The sequence below is a fragment of the Gadus macrocephalus genome, chromosome 1 (assembly GCF_031168955.1).
Source record: "Gadus macrocephalus chromosome 1, ASM3116895v1".
Taxonomy (NCBI): domain Eukaryota; kingdom Metazoa; phylum Chordata; class Actinopteri; order Gadiformes; family Gadidae; genus Gadus; species Gadus macrocephalus.
The window spans coordinates 10,256,411-10,272,990 of NC_082382.1; the positions used below are offsets into that span (position 1 = coordinate 10,256,411).

The 16,580-nt window shown below is 42.2% G+C and overlaps 1 protein-coding gene across 1 annotated transcript; it reads left to right on the forward strand.

Annotated features, from left to right (window-relative positions):
- Positions 1-934: 934 nt before the first annotated feature.
- On the forward strand, positions 935-9,564 carry nt5dc2 (5'-nucleotidase domain containing 2). Its single transcript, XM_060060191.1, has 14 exons — positions 935-1,448; positions 2,531-2,715; positions 2,883-2,957; positions 3,054-3,109; positions 3,343-3,436; positions 4,993-5,121; positions 5,344-5,404; positions 5,518-5,620; positions 5,726-5,827; positions 5,936-6,017; positions 6,116-6,202; positions 8,197-8,337; positions 8,441-8,505; positions 9,068-9,564. The coding sequence occupies exons 1-14, from the start codon at positions 1,082-1,084 to the stop codon at positions 9,327-9,329; spliced, it is 1,809 nt and encodes a 602-aa protein (XP_059916174.1). The 5' UTR covers positions 935-1,081; the 3' UTR covers positions 9,330-9,564.
- Positions 9,565-16,580: the final 7,016 nt, after the last annotated feature.

The following is a 16,580-nucleotide window of genomic DNA, read 5'->3' on the forward strand; positions in this document are numbered from 1 at the left end:
CTCTTTGTTTACAGTTACCAACGACCAACGTTTAAAGACTGATGATTGGGGGTTCGATTCCCTAGTGATGCAAGGTTTTTTCTTTCATTTTGGACTGCACACACACATCGCGAGTGACGGATACTCGCACAATGTACACACATCACTCTCTTTACAATTTCTAGGCAACCGAAGTTTGAAGATTGTCAAGTGGTTAACTCTTGAACTAAGACCTGATGGGTTAGTGGTCAGAGAACAACTCATTGACGCGGGGATAAGGGGTTCGATTCCTTAATGAAGCTAGCTTTTTTCTTTCATGACTGGATGTTTGTATGCCATTTTGCGTAACTTGTAGTTTATGATGAAGAAATGTTACTGGGGTTAAGGTTAGGGTAAGGGTAAGACACAAAGTGTTTTTGCAACACAATATTTCTTACAATAACAAAGTCCAAAGTTTTGATGACTCCAGTAGGAAACTTAAGATACCTGGAAATGCCTGAGTGCTCACAAAACATCAACAAGTCAGCAGTGTGGTACAGGGTGATCATTTCTGATATACAGTACAAAAGCTGAAACTATTAGCCAGGAGTGGGAAAGATGCAGACGCAGACGTGGGAAGCAATAAGACACACCAACACACAGTTGCCTGTTGCAAAGTGGTTCAGAGTTTAATATAAATAGTTAGGATTAGCTGGTATGGCGTTATCTGGTATGGCTATAGTCTAATGTTAGCTTAGTTCGTGTTGTTTTGTCATGTCATTTGTAGAAATATAGCCTATCATCACAGACTGTAGGAATGTCACCCACCCTCCATCGCGTACGACACTGACGCTCGTAATCCTGAGTGCAAGGGAGTTCGTGCACAGATCCCTGAGACAAACGGCTACGCGCACACATGCACACCCATAGCGAGTGACGTAGGACGTAAAGTCCCGCCCAGGTCGAAGTGGCGTCAATTTAGAGAGTCCCCGTTACGTACACGCGTCAGCTGGACAACAAAGCTGGAGGCAACGAAATGAGACTGGTGCTTGAACTTTAAGATTTTTTTTTATATTTTATATTTCAAAGTGTCTAAGTGCACTAGGTCTAACTGATTAATGCGATGTCCTTTCAGAAAGTGGGTCTGTCGTTAGGTCGTGCGTTGTGGAACAACGTTAATGCCGGTCGAACGGCTGCGAAGAGCTCCACACAATTGAATGAATTTTCCAACAAAAGTGATGTGGTAAAAAGCCCAACCGGGCAACGAACGAATAAAGGCTTCGGGGCTGTCACACAAACAACGAACCAGGGACCGTTGACCAGCAGCGCGCCTTCACTCCCCGAGAAACAACATGAAGTTGGTAAGAAGAGGCGATTTGATGGATCCTCTCGTGGTCCTGCTGGGCGGCCGTACTCCCTTACCGCCGGGAAAGTGGACCAGAAAGCTCACCTGTGGGCTCGGTACAACGACACTAAACGACTTGTTCACGGTGAGTGAAGTCAGACCATGTTGTGCCAGTGGTGCTGACTCCTGTCCTGACACGTAGTCCACAGGGCATCGTCTGTAGCTGCTGTTTCTTTCCACGTTCGCATTGTGCTGAGTCGTTCTGGAGAGCACGCCAGCGTTCTGTAACAGCATGTTGTTGCTCAAAATAACGGCACCGTTCAGCGCTTCATGGTTTCGGATGTTATCATAACCCAAAACCGTTATTTGATGTTGCCACTGTGTACAATTAAACCATCGACTGCTGTGGTTGATTGCAAAAGGCCTACATAAAAATATATATATATATATTGTATTATTTTTAAAGGCACCCAGTGCAACTTTCGAGGCTTAAAAATAAACATTCAATTTCTAGTCTTTTTTACACGTAGTAAGTTTCAATAACTCCATACCATTACATACCGACATTTAAGCAGCAAAGATGAGACGTCGTTGTGTGGTGAGAACTGATACAAAATCGATAACAATGCCGCCATTTTCTTTATTTTTTGTAACCTACAATAAATAAAGCAGGCTTCCAGTCAATGGAAAAATGGCTTCTCCCCACCGGCGATTGTTGTTGTTTACGATTTTCTATCAGTTCTCACCACACAACGACGTCTCATCTTTGCTCCTTGAATGTCGATATGTAATGGTATGGAGTTATTGAAACTTACTACGTGTAAAAAAGACTAGAAATTGAATGTTTATTTTTCATTGAATGTTTACATAAAGTTGCACTGGGTGCCTTTAATATGTTTTGTCTGATTTACCGTCGAGGATTGCAAGAAACAACGACTCAGTTGAAAGTTTAAAAAAGTAGTTGGAAACGAAAAAATAAACAGATTATACACTCCGGTATAATGCTGCTGCATGAATTTAACCAAAACAAGGTTCTGCAACTTTAGTTTATTGGGGTGTGTGTGTGTGTGTGTGTGTGTGTGTGTGTGTGTGTGTGTGTGTGTGTGTGTGTGTGTGTGTGTGTGTGTGTGTGTGTGTGTGTGTGTGTGTTCTAAATCATTTTATTTCAATCGTATCAGAAGTCTTGCTCTAAAGTTGTTGTTTCTTCATCCACTCTGACTGGAACAGAACTGATTCCTCCTGGAGCCTGTAGCATCCTCAACCCCTCCGCCATCTACGCCAACAACGAGGTCAGCCTGGAGGAGGTGGACATCTACGGCTTTGACTATGACTACACACTGGCCCTCTACTCTAACAACCTGGACACCATGATCTATGATACCGCCCGGGACTTTCTCATTGAGCACTTCAAGGTGTGTGTTGAAATAGAGAGTTTGATAGGCTTGGTAAAATAAGATGTGCTTTATTTATTCCAGAATATAAATTTGTAATGATAATAATTTATAATAGAATAATAACGATTTCTAGTTTATTGTTGTTAGTATTATTTTTTTTACTTATGACTCTTCCGACATCTCAGTACCCGGAAGGTATCCACAAATACGACTATGTTCCGAACTTTGCAGCCAGAGGACTTCACTACGATATACAGAAGGTAAATATCGATGGACACACTTTTTGTCTGTGAGGGATTTGCTTCCAGGCTGAAAGATGTTGACGATGTTTCATCAACCTCTCCTTACATGCCCAGGGTCTTCTGATGAAAATCGATGCATTCCATTACATTGAGCCTGGTACTGTGTATCGGTGAGTCAATATGTTCTACCATTTTATACCGTTACATAAAATATATTTGGAGAAAATGAAATAGTTATTATTAAATAATTATTTTATTAAACCTAAACTTTCCAATGTGGCAATATGTCATATCGTCAACATGGTATTGTGCACAGCAAAAACGAATGACGCAAGTGATTGTGGACCCCAGGGGATCCTGGGAATGTAATCTTCTCTGTGCTTATTTTTGTCTGGGTCCTCAGGGGGCTGAAGCCAGTGCCAGATGAGGAGGTGGTGGAGCTGTATGGGGGAACTCGCCACGTTCCTCTCAACCAGGACAGTGGCTTCTATGGCAAGGTGGGCTGGGGTTAGCTTTTTGTTTTACTACTGAATTAGCATATTGTATTGAATTATGATATGAGAGACTCACAGTTCAGAATGGAGTCTTTAATGAAATGATTTGATTGAATGAAAATGTGAAGTTAAAAATAACATTTGCGAGAAAAAAAAAAAAAAGACTTGTCGGTTGTGTTTTGAAATGTATTTCGGAGTTTAAAAGTAATGAAATAAGTAAGGGATAATCACAGAGAGGCAGGGCACTAAACAGTTTGATATGCCCGGCTCGTGGACGGCTTGCCCTTCCACGAGCCGGGCATATCAAATTGTTTATTGCCCTGCATTGAAGTAATTATCCCGTTTATTCTACTTCTTGCTTTCCAACATAATAAAACAATTCAAATACTTTAATAATTATGCTTTTTCTTATTCGTATTGCATGATTATTAAATGTACACTCTGTTTGAGTTCATCTCCCTCAAAAAGTAGTCCCCTTTAATTACGATCGATCAGACATGCATGACTAATGATCAAACATATTGTCATTCTGTCGTCCTTGTCGCTCTTTAACCAGTCCTCAAATGTCTTCCCTACTCCTAATTCATTTAAAATGGCAATGAATTTGTCCATTTTTAAAACGCTGCAATGTTAGAACTACGGTGAATAACGTTAGCTCAGCTGTAGGAAATTAGTTTGTGTAGCAACCACGTAGTTGCTACATTGTATCTCACTTGCGAAACTATGTATCGACTGACCCTCCGATTGATTTCAGACACATTTTAGAAACTTTTTTATACAAGGTTTATTTTACTATGGACCTCATTTTTTAAATTTCTGTGATAGAAAAAATACAAGCGGCGTAATGATTTACTATTTGATGACGCTGTGCTCAGTCAGCAGCAAGTACAACCGACAAGTCAGCGGGCAACCTGACGTCTTAACGCCCTCCTCCCAGCCAATCAGAATCAAGCATTCTTAAATGAAGTAGAATAAAGTCAATTACCACATATCTTCCTTATCATATAATAATTTTTACTGCGCAATTTCTTGTTCAGTTTTTTTGCTCAAAATTGTTGCAACGCAGTCATTCTGTAACCGAGACTTATGAGGATTACATGGTTCACTGTCCTTAGGCATAGCAGTTCTCTGGCTTTGGCATTACGTAATTCTGCCCGTTTAATTTCGTAATCCCAGTTGCCGCAATGTCAATGATTTGGAAGGCATTATGTTACAAAAGTCTGTGTTAGAGATGATGTGTAATAGTTTATATGCAAGGTTAAAAGTAGAGTTTTGGTTTTGGTTCAAATAGTTTCCAAGCTTCAAAGGGCCTCTTTCTTTGTATCCCATGTGAAAAACCTGGCCCTTCCAAATGATTTTCAACTAGTAAACGTATATTTGCAAATTTTCGATTAGTTTTGTATACTTCCAAACATCTCCATGGGTACTTGAGTGTTAGGGTACATTTCCACAATATTTAACTTGAATAGGTTGAGTGAGTATATGGTTAAGAATATGGAAGGGAATCTGGGAAATTGAAAAAGTGTTTATTCTTTTGTTTTGTAAATATTGTGTAACAGGGGCCGAAGATGAAGCAGTTCATGGACGTCTTCTCCCTCCCAGAGATGACTCTTTTGGCCGTGGCCAATGATTACTTTATCTCCAACGACATTGAATATGATCCTGTTCACCTCTACAAAGACGTCTCGGTGAGCACCCTTGCAGTTGTGTTACTGCGTCCCAGCCCACCCCCCCCCCCCCCTCTACCAGCTCATGCAGAGAGGCAGAACTGACCCACTTCCTGAAAGTATTGCATAATTGGATGCTTAAACTTAAAGTACTCCTTTTATGAGGTTATTTATGTATTTTTATGTATATTTGTGTATAAAAGGGAATCTGTGAATAAAAAAAGTTTTGTTGTTCTTCTTCAGGAGGCTATAGGCATGGTCCACCTTAAAGGCTTCATGTATAAATGGATCACGCAAGATCTGGGTAAGGAAGCCGCCCTCATCAGGCCGTTGCCGAGACCACATACATTGTAGTTCGGGCTGTCCTTCCCTCTCGGTGGGACACTGTAGAATACTGCTTCTCTTCCATTTCTGCAGAGAAGTTCATCCTCAGTGGGGAACCGACCCGCGCTGTGCTGCAGCGACTGGTCAGCCAAGGGAAGAAGCTGTTTCTCATCACCAACAGCCCCTTCAGCTTCGTGTAAGGGAGACGCCTGCGATGAAGGAAACGATAACAGCCCAACAGGATAGAGTTGTTGACATAGTACCTGTGATATCTGTCCACTTGTTTGTGTTGTTTCCTCAGGGATAAAGGCATGGTTTACATGGTGGGGCAAAACTGGAGGGAATTCTTCGATGCCATCATTGTGCAGGCGGACAAACCCCATTTCTTCAATGACTGTTTTAAGTGAGTGAAATGCCCTCTTCTAGACAAGTGTTGGCGAAATGTATTTATTTTTGTGTAGTGACTCCTAACCGTGTCATCGCTAGTTAAGTTACTGACTGCCATGTTCAGACCTTTCAGACGCTTGGATAGCAGCGGCGACCTTCAGTGGGACAAGATCAACAGCCTGGAAAAGGGACAGATTTACAAACAGGTGGGTGGGCTTTAACCTGTTTTATAAGACCCTACTGGGAGATCTTCTTTAACCTCCTTTTTAATATTTTGTTATTAAAAATTTCCCTGTGTGTTCAGGGGAACCTGTTTGAATTCCTAAGACTGACTGGCTGGAGAGGATCCAAAGTTCTTTACTTTGGCGACCATCTTTACAGTGATTTGGCTGTAAGTAGCACCTTTTTCATCTGAATACAATCTGATTCTTTATATACATTATCAACACCCGTGGTCGTTGAGAATGTATTTTGTATGTATTTTGTAATTTTTCTGCATGTGCCCAACAACATTAAAGGACAACTTTCAGCCTGGAGCCTATTTTCTGAATCTGGGTCAAAGGGACTAATGCAGATAACGATTTTTTAAGTGGTCAGAAAATGTATCGATAAAACTGGCTGCAATGTAATCCTTTGGGGCAATAGCATCCGTAGATTTAAGCCCTCTAAAAGTGCTTGTTTTTGCCAGGCTCAGATATGTTATATCATTAAGGATCCCTAAAGAGAAATAAAACTTGTATGTTAACCTTTTCTCTTTTTCACTGTCTGTTTTTATGGAGTCTGACCGGGTCTTACTCGATGAGTCAGTTGAGTTGAATTGTTGCATGAGCAGAACGGTGGGAATATGAGTGAGAGTTGGCGAGAGTTGGTTGTGCTGGATTACGGGACGTCTAGTTAAGTGTTATCTAAACTATTCAGCTGATGGTGGGTTGAGACTGAAATGACAACAGGGAATCCTATTGTCCCAACATCCTGCTACAATGAGATAACAGAGAGAGACTTCTCCTTGAGCACGATTAGTGGTTGGACTCCATAACAAACAGACCGTGATCAAGCGAATAGTTGACCAAGTTTTAGTTCTCTGTGGGGATTCTTTCCATAAAGATATAATATAATCGGAACCTAAACCTTCAAACGTGGTAATACATATGATATGATCGTCAACATGGTAATCTTTGCCATTTTATCGGTTCCTGAAATAATACGCCAATATAGAAAAAAAACCAGGGTAAATTCCTATGTTTCGGCCATTCTCCCCAAAACACTGAGTGATTGTTCCACTCTGGTGGTGTTCCTTTCATTACAACTGAGTGCCTTTTCTGAGGCACCCAGACAGGACCAAGGGGGCCCAGCGGCAAGGTGTCTGGATGTGTGGAGCTCTGTCTGGGCAGTTGACTGGGGCGTCCAAGAAAAAGTTGAGCTTTTTTGGACCCTCATAGTATAACGCCAGGGGGTGTGTATAGGGAAGCTCCGTCCGATCAACGGTTTATTTAATTTTTCCACGTCAGGCTTCCCGGACACCTTTAGTATAATGCTACGATGTGTGGTGCATTTCATAAACAAGATCGCTGATAATAACGTTCATACTGTCATGACCCCACTGGTATATATGGAAACCGGCTCTCTGTCTAGGCAGGAGTCGAGACACGTAAGTGGTAGCCAACCACAGCTGGCAGGAAACTGGCTTCCGGCCACGTGAGTAGTGACTCACCTGGGTTCCTGGCAAGCTCTGGTCCTTCTCCCTCTGGTAGGGGGATAGCCCAAGCGTTTGGGGTGAACGGTAGCTGTCTCGTTCAGTTATTGTTTTGACATATAACATAGACAAACAAAGACGACAAAGGGGCGGTCACGTTCCCCGTAGGAATCCTAAATTCTGGTGTGGTCCTGGTATGTGGGTGAATGGGCCTTACAAAGTCTTATGATTTCGGAGTGTAACCACTGGCCACCATGCTGTCTGTCCAGACACCATCTCGCTTCTGTGTCGCCATCTTGGATCCCTCAGGTGACCATAATCAAAGCCAATCAAGGAAGCCACTCCCACAGTTACCGTGACCACCAATTACCCACCAGCCTAACATTACCCAACAGTAGGATCGTGACAATACCAACGACGGTACTAAGAAAGTATAACAAAGTTGGTGTGGGTTGAAACGGTGGGTGGTTCACTGGGTTCAGAGGGCATACATTGGTTAGGCCGGAATTTATTAAGACCCCCATTAATGACTATAGCGTTTTTATACTCTGACTGCCATATTTGTTTTTCTTTCATTTATATGATTCTTTGTTTTTGTGGGTGGGTGTTGATTTTCTTTGTGCAACTACAATGTTGAACAATGTGGAAATGTGATACAATAATTCATACATCATTTTGATTGGTGTGGGCAGGACCTGATGCTGCGACATGGTTGGCGCACGGGGGCCATTGTGCCCGAGCTGATCCATGAAACCAAAGTGGTGAACACCAAACAGTATGCCCTGAGTCTCACCTGGCTGCAGGCTCTGACAGGCCTATTGGAGCGCATGCAGGTAACAGGTGGCCACACGCTACACTGTTGACTAATGCTCTATAACATGGTTTGGAAGACTGTTGTACCGTACTATACCTGCTTTATTTATTTTGACCTCTTAGATACACCGGGACCCGGAGTCACAAAAGGTTTTACAGGAATGGATGAAAGAGAGGGAGGAGTTAAGGTTAGCGCATCTAAAGTTTGTACTTGAATGAGGTTGCTTAGGCCCAATCCCATTTCTACCCCTTACCCCTTACCCTTACCCCTTCAAAAAAAAAGGGGGAGGGGTAAGGGGAAGGGGTAAGGGGTAGAAATGGGATTGGGCCTAAATCTCATTGTTCGGAGCAGAGGTTCTCCACCGGTCTAGCCTCAGGAACCATCATAAATGTCATTAGTCATTTGGTCACCAAAGATGAAACATTTATTATAATCAATATTTCCTTCATTTACTGTTAAAAACATTGAGCAAACCAAAATCTTCAACATTGATAAATGAGTTAATCAATATTTCCTTGATTTACTTTTAAAAACATTGAGCAAACCAAAATATTCAACATTGATAAATGAGTTAATTCATGGAATTCTAGGATCAAGGTTTATCTTCGACCCGCTCAAAGGAAGTGGGTCGCAACCAACCGGTTAAGATCCACTGGTTTAGAGGAATACTGTATGTTAATCAACACAGCCGTCACTTAAATTGTTCAGATAAACGATCACATGGGCTAATCCTAATCTCTGTGTTGCAGGGCGGTCACCAAGAACCTGTTCAACCCACAGTTTGGCAGCATCTTCAGAACCTCCCACAACCCCACCTACTTCTCCAGGCGCCTGTGCCGATTCTCCGACGTCTACATGGCCTCCATCAGCTGTCTCCTCAACTATGACCTCTCGTACACCTTCTACCCCCGCCGTACCCCCCTGCAGCACGAGGCCCCCCTGTGGATGGACCAGCTCTGCACGGGCTGCATGAAGACCCCTTTCTTGGAGGAGATGGCTCTGATTCGCTGAGCAGTTTGTCTGACTTTTAAAGACATGCCCTCCTTCTATCCCCCTAGTTAATTACGCAATTATGCCAGACTTCTCGCTGTAGTCACTAGAGGGCACTGTAGACCTAGTATGAAGGGAGCCCCAAGCTGTTGGGGAAAAAAGATTCTCTAATTTTAATTTAATAGTGGTTCATCGTGCTTTAGCTATTTTTAATGCCTATAGTGAAATCGGTCTTGTTTTTTAATAAATGTTTTTTCTTTTATGTTTGCCTATTTATTCTGAATATAATTATCCTAATAATTATTACAAATATTCTACTTAAAAGCATAACGTTTTGGTAACGGTGGTATTCAAATCCAGGATTGTCGGACGGGATATATAGGCCTATCTATTTTTCACGATACATTTCCTGAGAGCGTTTTCAGTGGTCGTTCTTTGGTTGGCGCTGCATGCATTCAGCATCCCGCCTCTCCTCCCAACACCTGCTGCACCTCCTCCACACGCGGCAGACCCTCTCCCGAGGAAGTCAAGACAGCCTGAACTTCTCACGGTTCGTATGCATGTTTCCAACGTCAAAGACAAGTAGGTATATTTCAGATTGCCTTAAAAGACTTCCAGGTCTTGCGAAAACAAATAATGCCAATTTTGCCTATGTAATAATTTAAATTATAACAACACACACGTTCGGTTTTCGAAGTGTTGAAGCTTGACGTATTAAACCCAAGCAGCCAAACAGGTCTCGCGCCGTCTATTGTCTGTGTTAGTAGGCCTACCCGCGCTGTTTATCCTCGTCTGGTTCCCACTTTAACTTTGAAGAGGCTCTATTTTAATGGTAGTTTAGTCGGACCCCGCTTTAGGCCACTCACTATCCATAGGCTACACTGCGGAACTCATCAAGATGTTGCATTCTGAATTAGCCTACTTTTTTGAATTTGTTGATTCGAATGAGTTTTGAATTTTAGTATCATGCCTCTGGGAGTTTGTGATTTAACATGTCTTTACTCTTGGAATTGGATTTTGTCTGATATGCAGTATTATATGCAATTTGGTAGGCTACTGCTCTGAATTGGAGAATATCTAGGACGGGTTGTTCTGTGTCGTCCTCCCTAAACCACCAGCGGTGGCAGTTCATTCACTGTAGGCTAACAGTGAATTTCTACATTCCCTTTTTTGTCAGCTCAAATTAATTTCCGATAGACCTTTTTATTATTAACAAATAGCATGCAGCACAGATGTACAATTGCCTCCTGTGGAGACACAGTAGGCAATTGTGTCTCCACATGTGTGCAAAATGTGCGGAGGTTCACAATTCACACTCGTTCACGGTTCTCTACCTTCACGGAGCAAATCTCAAATGGATGTAAAGAATAACTGGAGGGGGTTAAACAAGTCAGAAGTTTGAAATTATATTTAATGACCCATCTTCACGAATAAGATTCATACAGACATAATGTGGAGTCACTCACATTATGTGTGGATGAATCTTCGTTCATGGACAATCGAATCTTCATAAATGAATGAATCTTCCTTATCATCGTTACTCTTAGCCAGGGGCGTTTCTAGGTTTCTGAAATATCCGGGGCTTAGCCCAGAGGGATGTTTTTTGTATGCTTTATTGCGCATGCAAATTTTTTCATAATGCTTTGCATAAATATACAAAATACGCAGTTTATTATAGATTTAAATAGCTTCCTGACTACTGTGCTGCTTATCCCCAGACATCTAAAGTTCCATTCAAGTAAAATTAATACAAGTGAGACAGACCTTACATATGAATGAATGAATAAATAAATATATATATCTTGCCAGTAGAACTATCTAGAACGACTAGGCTACTTTGAGGGGCCCCTGGAATCCCCATGTTTGTTTCTAGTGTAAAGCAAGCAAAAAATATGTAAGATTCGGGGCTAATTAAATAATAGCTGGGGCTTTAGCCCCGAATGAAACAGCCTAGTGACGCCACTGCTCTCAACTTGAGTGAAATAACTCAAGATGTATATTTTTATTGTCCATATAATCGTCTATCTGATGATAGATGATCTAGCCTCTGATTGTACATCATGATGCTGCGGCTCTTGATCTGTCGCCTATTAAGTTTTTATACAGACATCATGACATTCGCCTTCATCCTCCATCTCCTCCCTCCCTCCCTCCATCCTCTGACTGCATCACTCCATCATTTTCCGCTCTATTTCTCCTCCTTTTCCCTCTGGTCGTTTGTTTTTGCTCCCACCTTTTTACCTAGCTGCTCATTCAATAATTTTTTTTTTCGTCCTCCTTTTTTTCTTATGTGTGTGTTCGCGTGTGCGTGCACGTAGGTGTTGTTGGCACTGAAATGCTAGCGCAGCGTGCTTGGCTTAGACAGAGCAGGCTCTGGCAGACGCTCCCTGCCCACTGCCGTCTGTTCTGTTATTCATTTTAATTGGGCCCCCATTACTTTTTAAAGCAGAGCACTGTTACCATCTTTAAACAGAGGCGAAAGAGATAGTCCTCACAGTTAGCCCCCTTTGTAATCCTTGATTTAAAATAGCTACAGAGAAGGAAGTGAAACCTTCATGATGGAAATATAGTCCTTGTTTGATATTATCACGACGAGATCTGGCCCCTCAGTGAACCACTGAGACACTATGAGGTTAAGGAATGATGCTTCATGATTCCCCATTCTAAATTAAATGTATTATTATTATTATTATGAATGTGCTTGTTTTTTGTGTTTATTTTGTTTTTATTGCAAGAGGTTACATAAGTTGCCAGCTTCCCCCTGGAAGTCTTGTCAGACTGAGCTGTGACCTTTGGGGAGCAGCAAGTAAGCCAGGTGTGTGTGTGTGTGTGTGTGTGTGTGTGTGTGTGTGTGTGTGTGTGTGTGTGTGTGTGTGTGTGTGTGTGTGTGTGTGTGTGTGTGTGTGTGTGTGTGTGTGTGTGTGTGTGTGTGTGTGTGTGTGTGTGTGTGTGTGTGTGTGTGTGTGGTAGACCCATTGTCGCAGTGGAGTTGCCATAAGGTGTAGGTGTTGATCCCACCCTGCTGGCAGTGGATGTTATTCAGTTGAGAAGAATGCTGAACTACAACCCTCTCTGTTTCAGGTGTGAGAGAGATTGATTCGTCGGCGACTCAGGAGCGCGGACGGGGACCCGAGGCCTGGGCTGTGGTGCGGCGAGGCCAAGGTGAGCTGGAGCCGAGACGCTGGGGGATCAGCAACACTCCATCATTCATTCATTCATGAGTCGGTCGGTCGGTCAGAAGGGCAGTCCTCACCTATAATACACCAACTGCTTTTTGGAAGCAGTTTGTAGGAGGATGTGGAGGCTCATCCTCTTGAATCCATTCTGAAAGTTTTGGTAAGCGATAGCTTAAGTAGCCAAATTTTCTGCAGTATATTTTTGTTGGCGTTTTTTCTTGTATAAAGCAAACCCAACAAGTCATAAAAACCAGATGACAAACAAGATTATTTAGCCTCTGTTTTTTTCGTCAGATCAAACCAAAGTCTTAATTACAAAGTTTAAAAGGCGTCCTTTTCTGAAGTCCTCCCATACGTCTGTTCTATAGCCGTGGAGGAAAAAATAAAGCATTGACCTTTAGTCATGCCTATAACATCCATATTAACATAATAAGCAAAGCCTCTAAACCCCGGCCTGTCTCTTTCCACTAAAGCAGCACCAGATTTCACGTTGGATTATTTATGTGATGGTTTATGTAAGGCGAACCGCTGCGCCCGAGAGGCTCGTCCTCTTCTCATCATACATGTTGCTGCTGCTTGGCTGCACAGGCACACACATGCACACACACGGACACACACACACACACACACATGCATGCACACACACAAACACACACACACACACACACAGACACACAGACACACGGGCGCGCTTGTGTACACAGACACAGACACACTTACACACACACGCACGCACGCACACGGATGCACGCACACATACACACACATAAACACGCACACTCTTTTTCTTTCTTATTCTTCGTTTTTTTGGGGCGTCAGTAGGGATGCCTACTACTGCCTTCCTTCTCTCTCTGGCTCTCCGTCGCACACTACAGTCTGATGTGTAATATGGTAATGAAGCCATTCCAAATGATAGTTCCTGCCTGCGCTATGTGATATAAAAGCTTCTACTGTAATTAACGTGGTAAGCAGCTGGCCGGGGGACAGGATGACACAGTCAATGGTTGTTGGCATTAACAGCCACATTTGGCCATGGAGACGCACTGAGAACCTGCTGAGTCGAAGGGACGTTTATATTTAGTGCGGTTGGCACAATGTGGCAATGATTATAATAATTTATTTCCATTTGCCATTTTCCCCGGCTTAATTACCTTTCAAGCCCATGTTGTGTTTTCCTTTTATGCTCCCACGTGTGATACGTTAATTGCAGAGCTTTCCTCCAGTGCCTTGCGAAAGTCACGGCAATGCAAACAACATTTAAAAACAGATTTTTAAACTCTCATGTTCCCTCTCTCGCTCTCTCTCTCGTACTCTCGCTGTGTGTGTGTGTGTGTGTCTCTCTCTTTCTCTTGCTCTCTCGGGGCTAGACCATAGCCAGTATCTTGTTCAAGAGACAAAGTGTCATGTCTTTTTTATGGTATTTAAATGAGTCACTGTCCTTTGTTATGGGCGCTATACATGTTTATCGGGTGTATTTCCATAGTCACATTTTTGTGTGAGTAGTTTGCCCATTCATACTTGCTGCTGCACGACACAGGTTGAACCAATGAGCATAAGGTTACCGTAGCCGGCACGCTATAGGCTAGCACGGACAGCCTTTGATGCCCACCGCATTCAGATTAAGATAAACATCTTTTTATCTAAAGGGAGATCCAAAGGCCTCTCATAGAATCTCTTAATTCAAAAAGCTCTTACTGGCTGTTTCATCCTTTCGCGTCTGACACTTTCAGCATGTAGTGAACTACTGAGGAACATTGTGAGATACGACAAGATCCTGTGGAAATGAACCGGGGCCAGGGATGTATGTTATATTGCAGCTATATGTGGCTGAAAACTTTGCCAACAGTACACCTAAGCCTGCTCCAGTTGTAGGAATATATCCATTTGGAATAATATCATACCAAATAATATCAGTATGGTGCCTGCAAACTGTGAGCAAAGTGTCTTTGCTGCTACCGATTGTATGCAGAGTTATGCAAGTGATTAATAGCTGTGGTATAAACAGAAAGAGAGGGAGAGATTGGATTTGTTTATTCGCACTTTTCAAAGTTTTTTTATTGATGGTTGCTGCAAGTCTTCCTCTAGAGACTCGGTAATAAGACAGCTATTAGGAAACCTTTTAAATTAAACACCACATAATCTTTTTATTTTTTAAGTGGAAGGATAAATAGAATTGAAATGTGCTTAAAGGATGCCTTAAGGACACATAAAAACGCCAGCTTCTATCATGTTGATATGTTCCCGTCCCTCCTGTGAGCTCACTGGCTGCGCCGCCAGAGACCATCAATGACAAAAAAGTACTTTAAAGGCATTAAAAATAGACTCTGAGCAAGCCGACGGTGCATTAAAACATTTCTGTGAGGGCTTGATAAACCGTATGAAACTGCAGGATGCCACCAAGGTCTCTCATTTTTATAATGTAGCCAATTATTCTACAGAATTTGTTGCCATAATTTCAACCTCTTCAGTGAGTAAGAATACATGAATGTGCATATTTGTGTCTCTGAACGAAAAGGTTATAGTACGTTATACTATATATACACTAGTTCTATGTGTTGTCTGACTGAAACCTGCACTGTGCTTTCTCCTTCATGAGGAGTTTTATTTATTTACATATATATAATAAAACCCATTCAATCAAAAGGTGTTGTTTCCCAGTCGGTGGGCTCTCTAGAGAACCAGGGTGGACAATCCCAATGCAAACTGCATCTGACAGAGTGGCCAAGGGAGAGGGAGTGATGAAACAGGTACAGCCCCCTCCACGGTTCAACGCGGTGGATGTGTTCCGTAGAATCGTCATCATTTCAGTGAATTTTAAACAGTGCTTGTTTTAAACAGTGCTTGAGAACTGGCTGATTTCAGAACTCACTTATCCCACCTTGGATAATAGATTTGTTCTCTTAGTTGATAAAAAAAGAGTATAAAGATTTAAATCTAATTCTCTTTAATCCACTTATTCTGATCTATGTTTTGAAGCACTTGGCCCTTGACTTGACATGTCCTCTTCGGCTTTGACTTGACATGCCTTGCAGTGGCCTATTACAGCTGTACCTGTCTCTTTCAGTCCAGAAGAGAGTCTTGAACGATAAAGAAGAGATGCTAAGATGAATTCTGCAGTTCTTCCTGCTTGCATGTCATGGCCTCGTAGCTCACTCCACAATACACCAGTGGTGAGTGGACAATCATCTGAATAAATCATCTATGTAATGCCTCACTACGTCGCAACAATCCTCGGGGGAAGACGCTAAACCTTAGTTATATGTTTCCTTGACCTTGAGGGACGAAATTATGTATGACATAGTACGTGTATTACAGAAAAATGTAGCTGATATGTAATTATACCAGGAGAGGGCGCTATTCTCCCCCTGTTTCGCAACGGTTTCGCTCAAAAATGATAAGTGGTGGTTCTAGACCATTTCACCTAAGGGGCTTCCCAGCCAATATGCAATGGTCTAGAACGGTCAGGGGTTCCAGGTCAGTTGTATGTGAAGGGCCATAAGACTACCGTTAAGTACTGTCGATTGGCATTGGTTCATGGCTGGAGCTTTTTAGAACTAGTGCATTTTAGTCATCAGAGAGATGCATTGCTTATCCATGTTTATCAATCAGTTTTAACAGATTTGAATAAAGTAGGCTATAGCTTGCCACCACAGGCTAACCCTTAAGCAAATTACATTGCAAGTATTGACTTGACTCTTTTTTTATTTTCATATCGATTGTAACTATATTGAACTATGATAAAATATTTTTAATTGTCAAAGAACATTGATGTCTAGAATTCCACATTTAGCTGATGGGACAGAACACTTTCTTAAGGGGGCACAGGCTCCTCCTCAGAACAGCCTATTGATCAATAACCGTACAGAGTCATACACATTAGTTATAGTTTCACTGACCTTTGTGGTTTAAACTTATGCGCTATAACCGACCATCTTGCAAGGCTAAATCATCATAATGGCCAGTGCAGTAATCCCTTTGTGGAATCCCCCGACTTAGATAGGGGAGCACTTGAGAATCAGTCAATGGTAATGCAGAATCACAATACAACCCAGGCACTTTGCCATGTGCTACTCCTGTGCCCGTGCAGATGGACTTG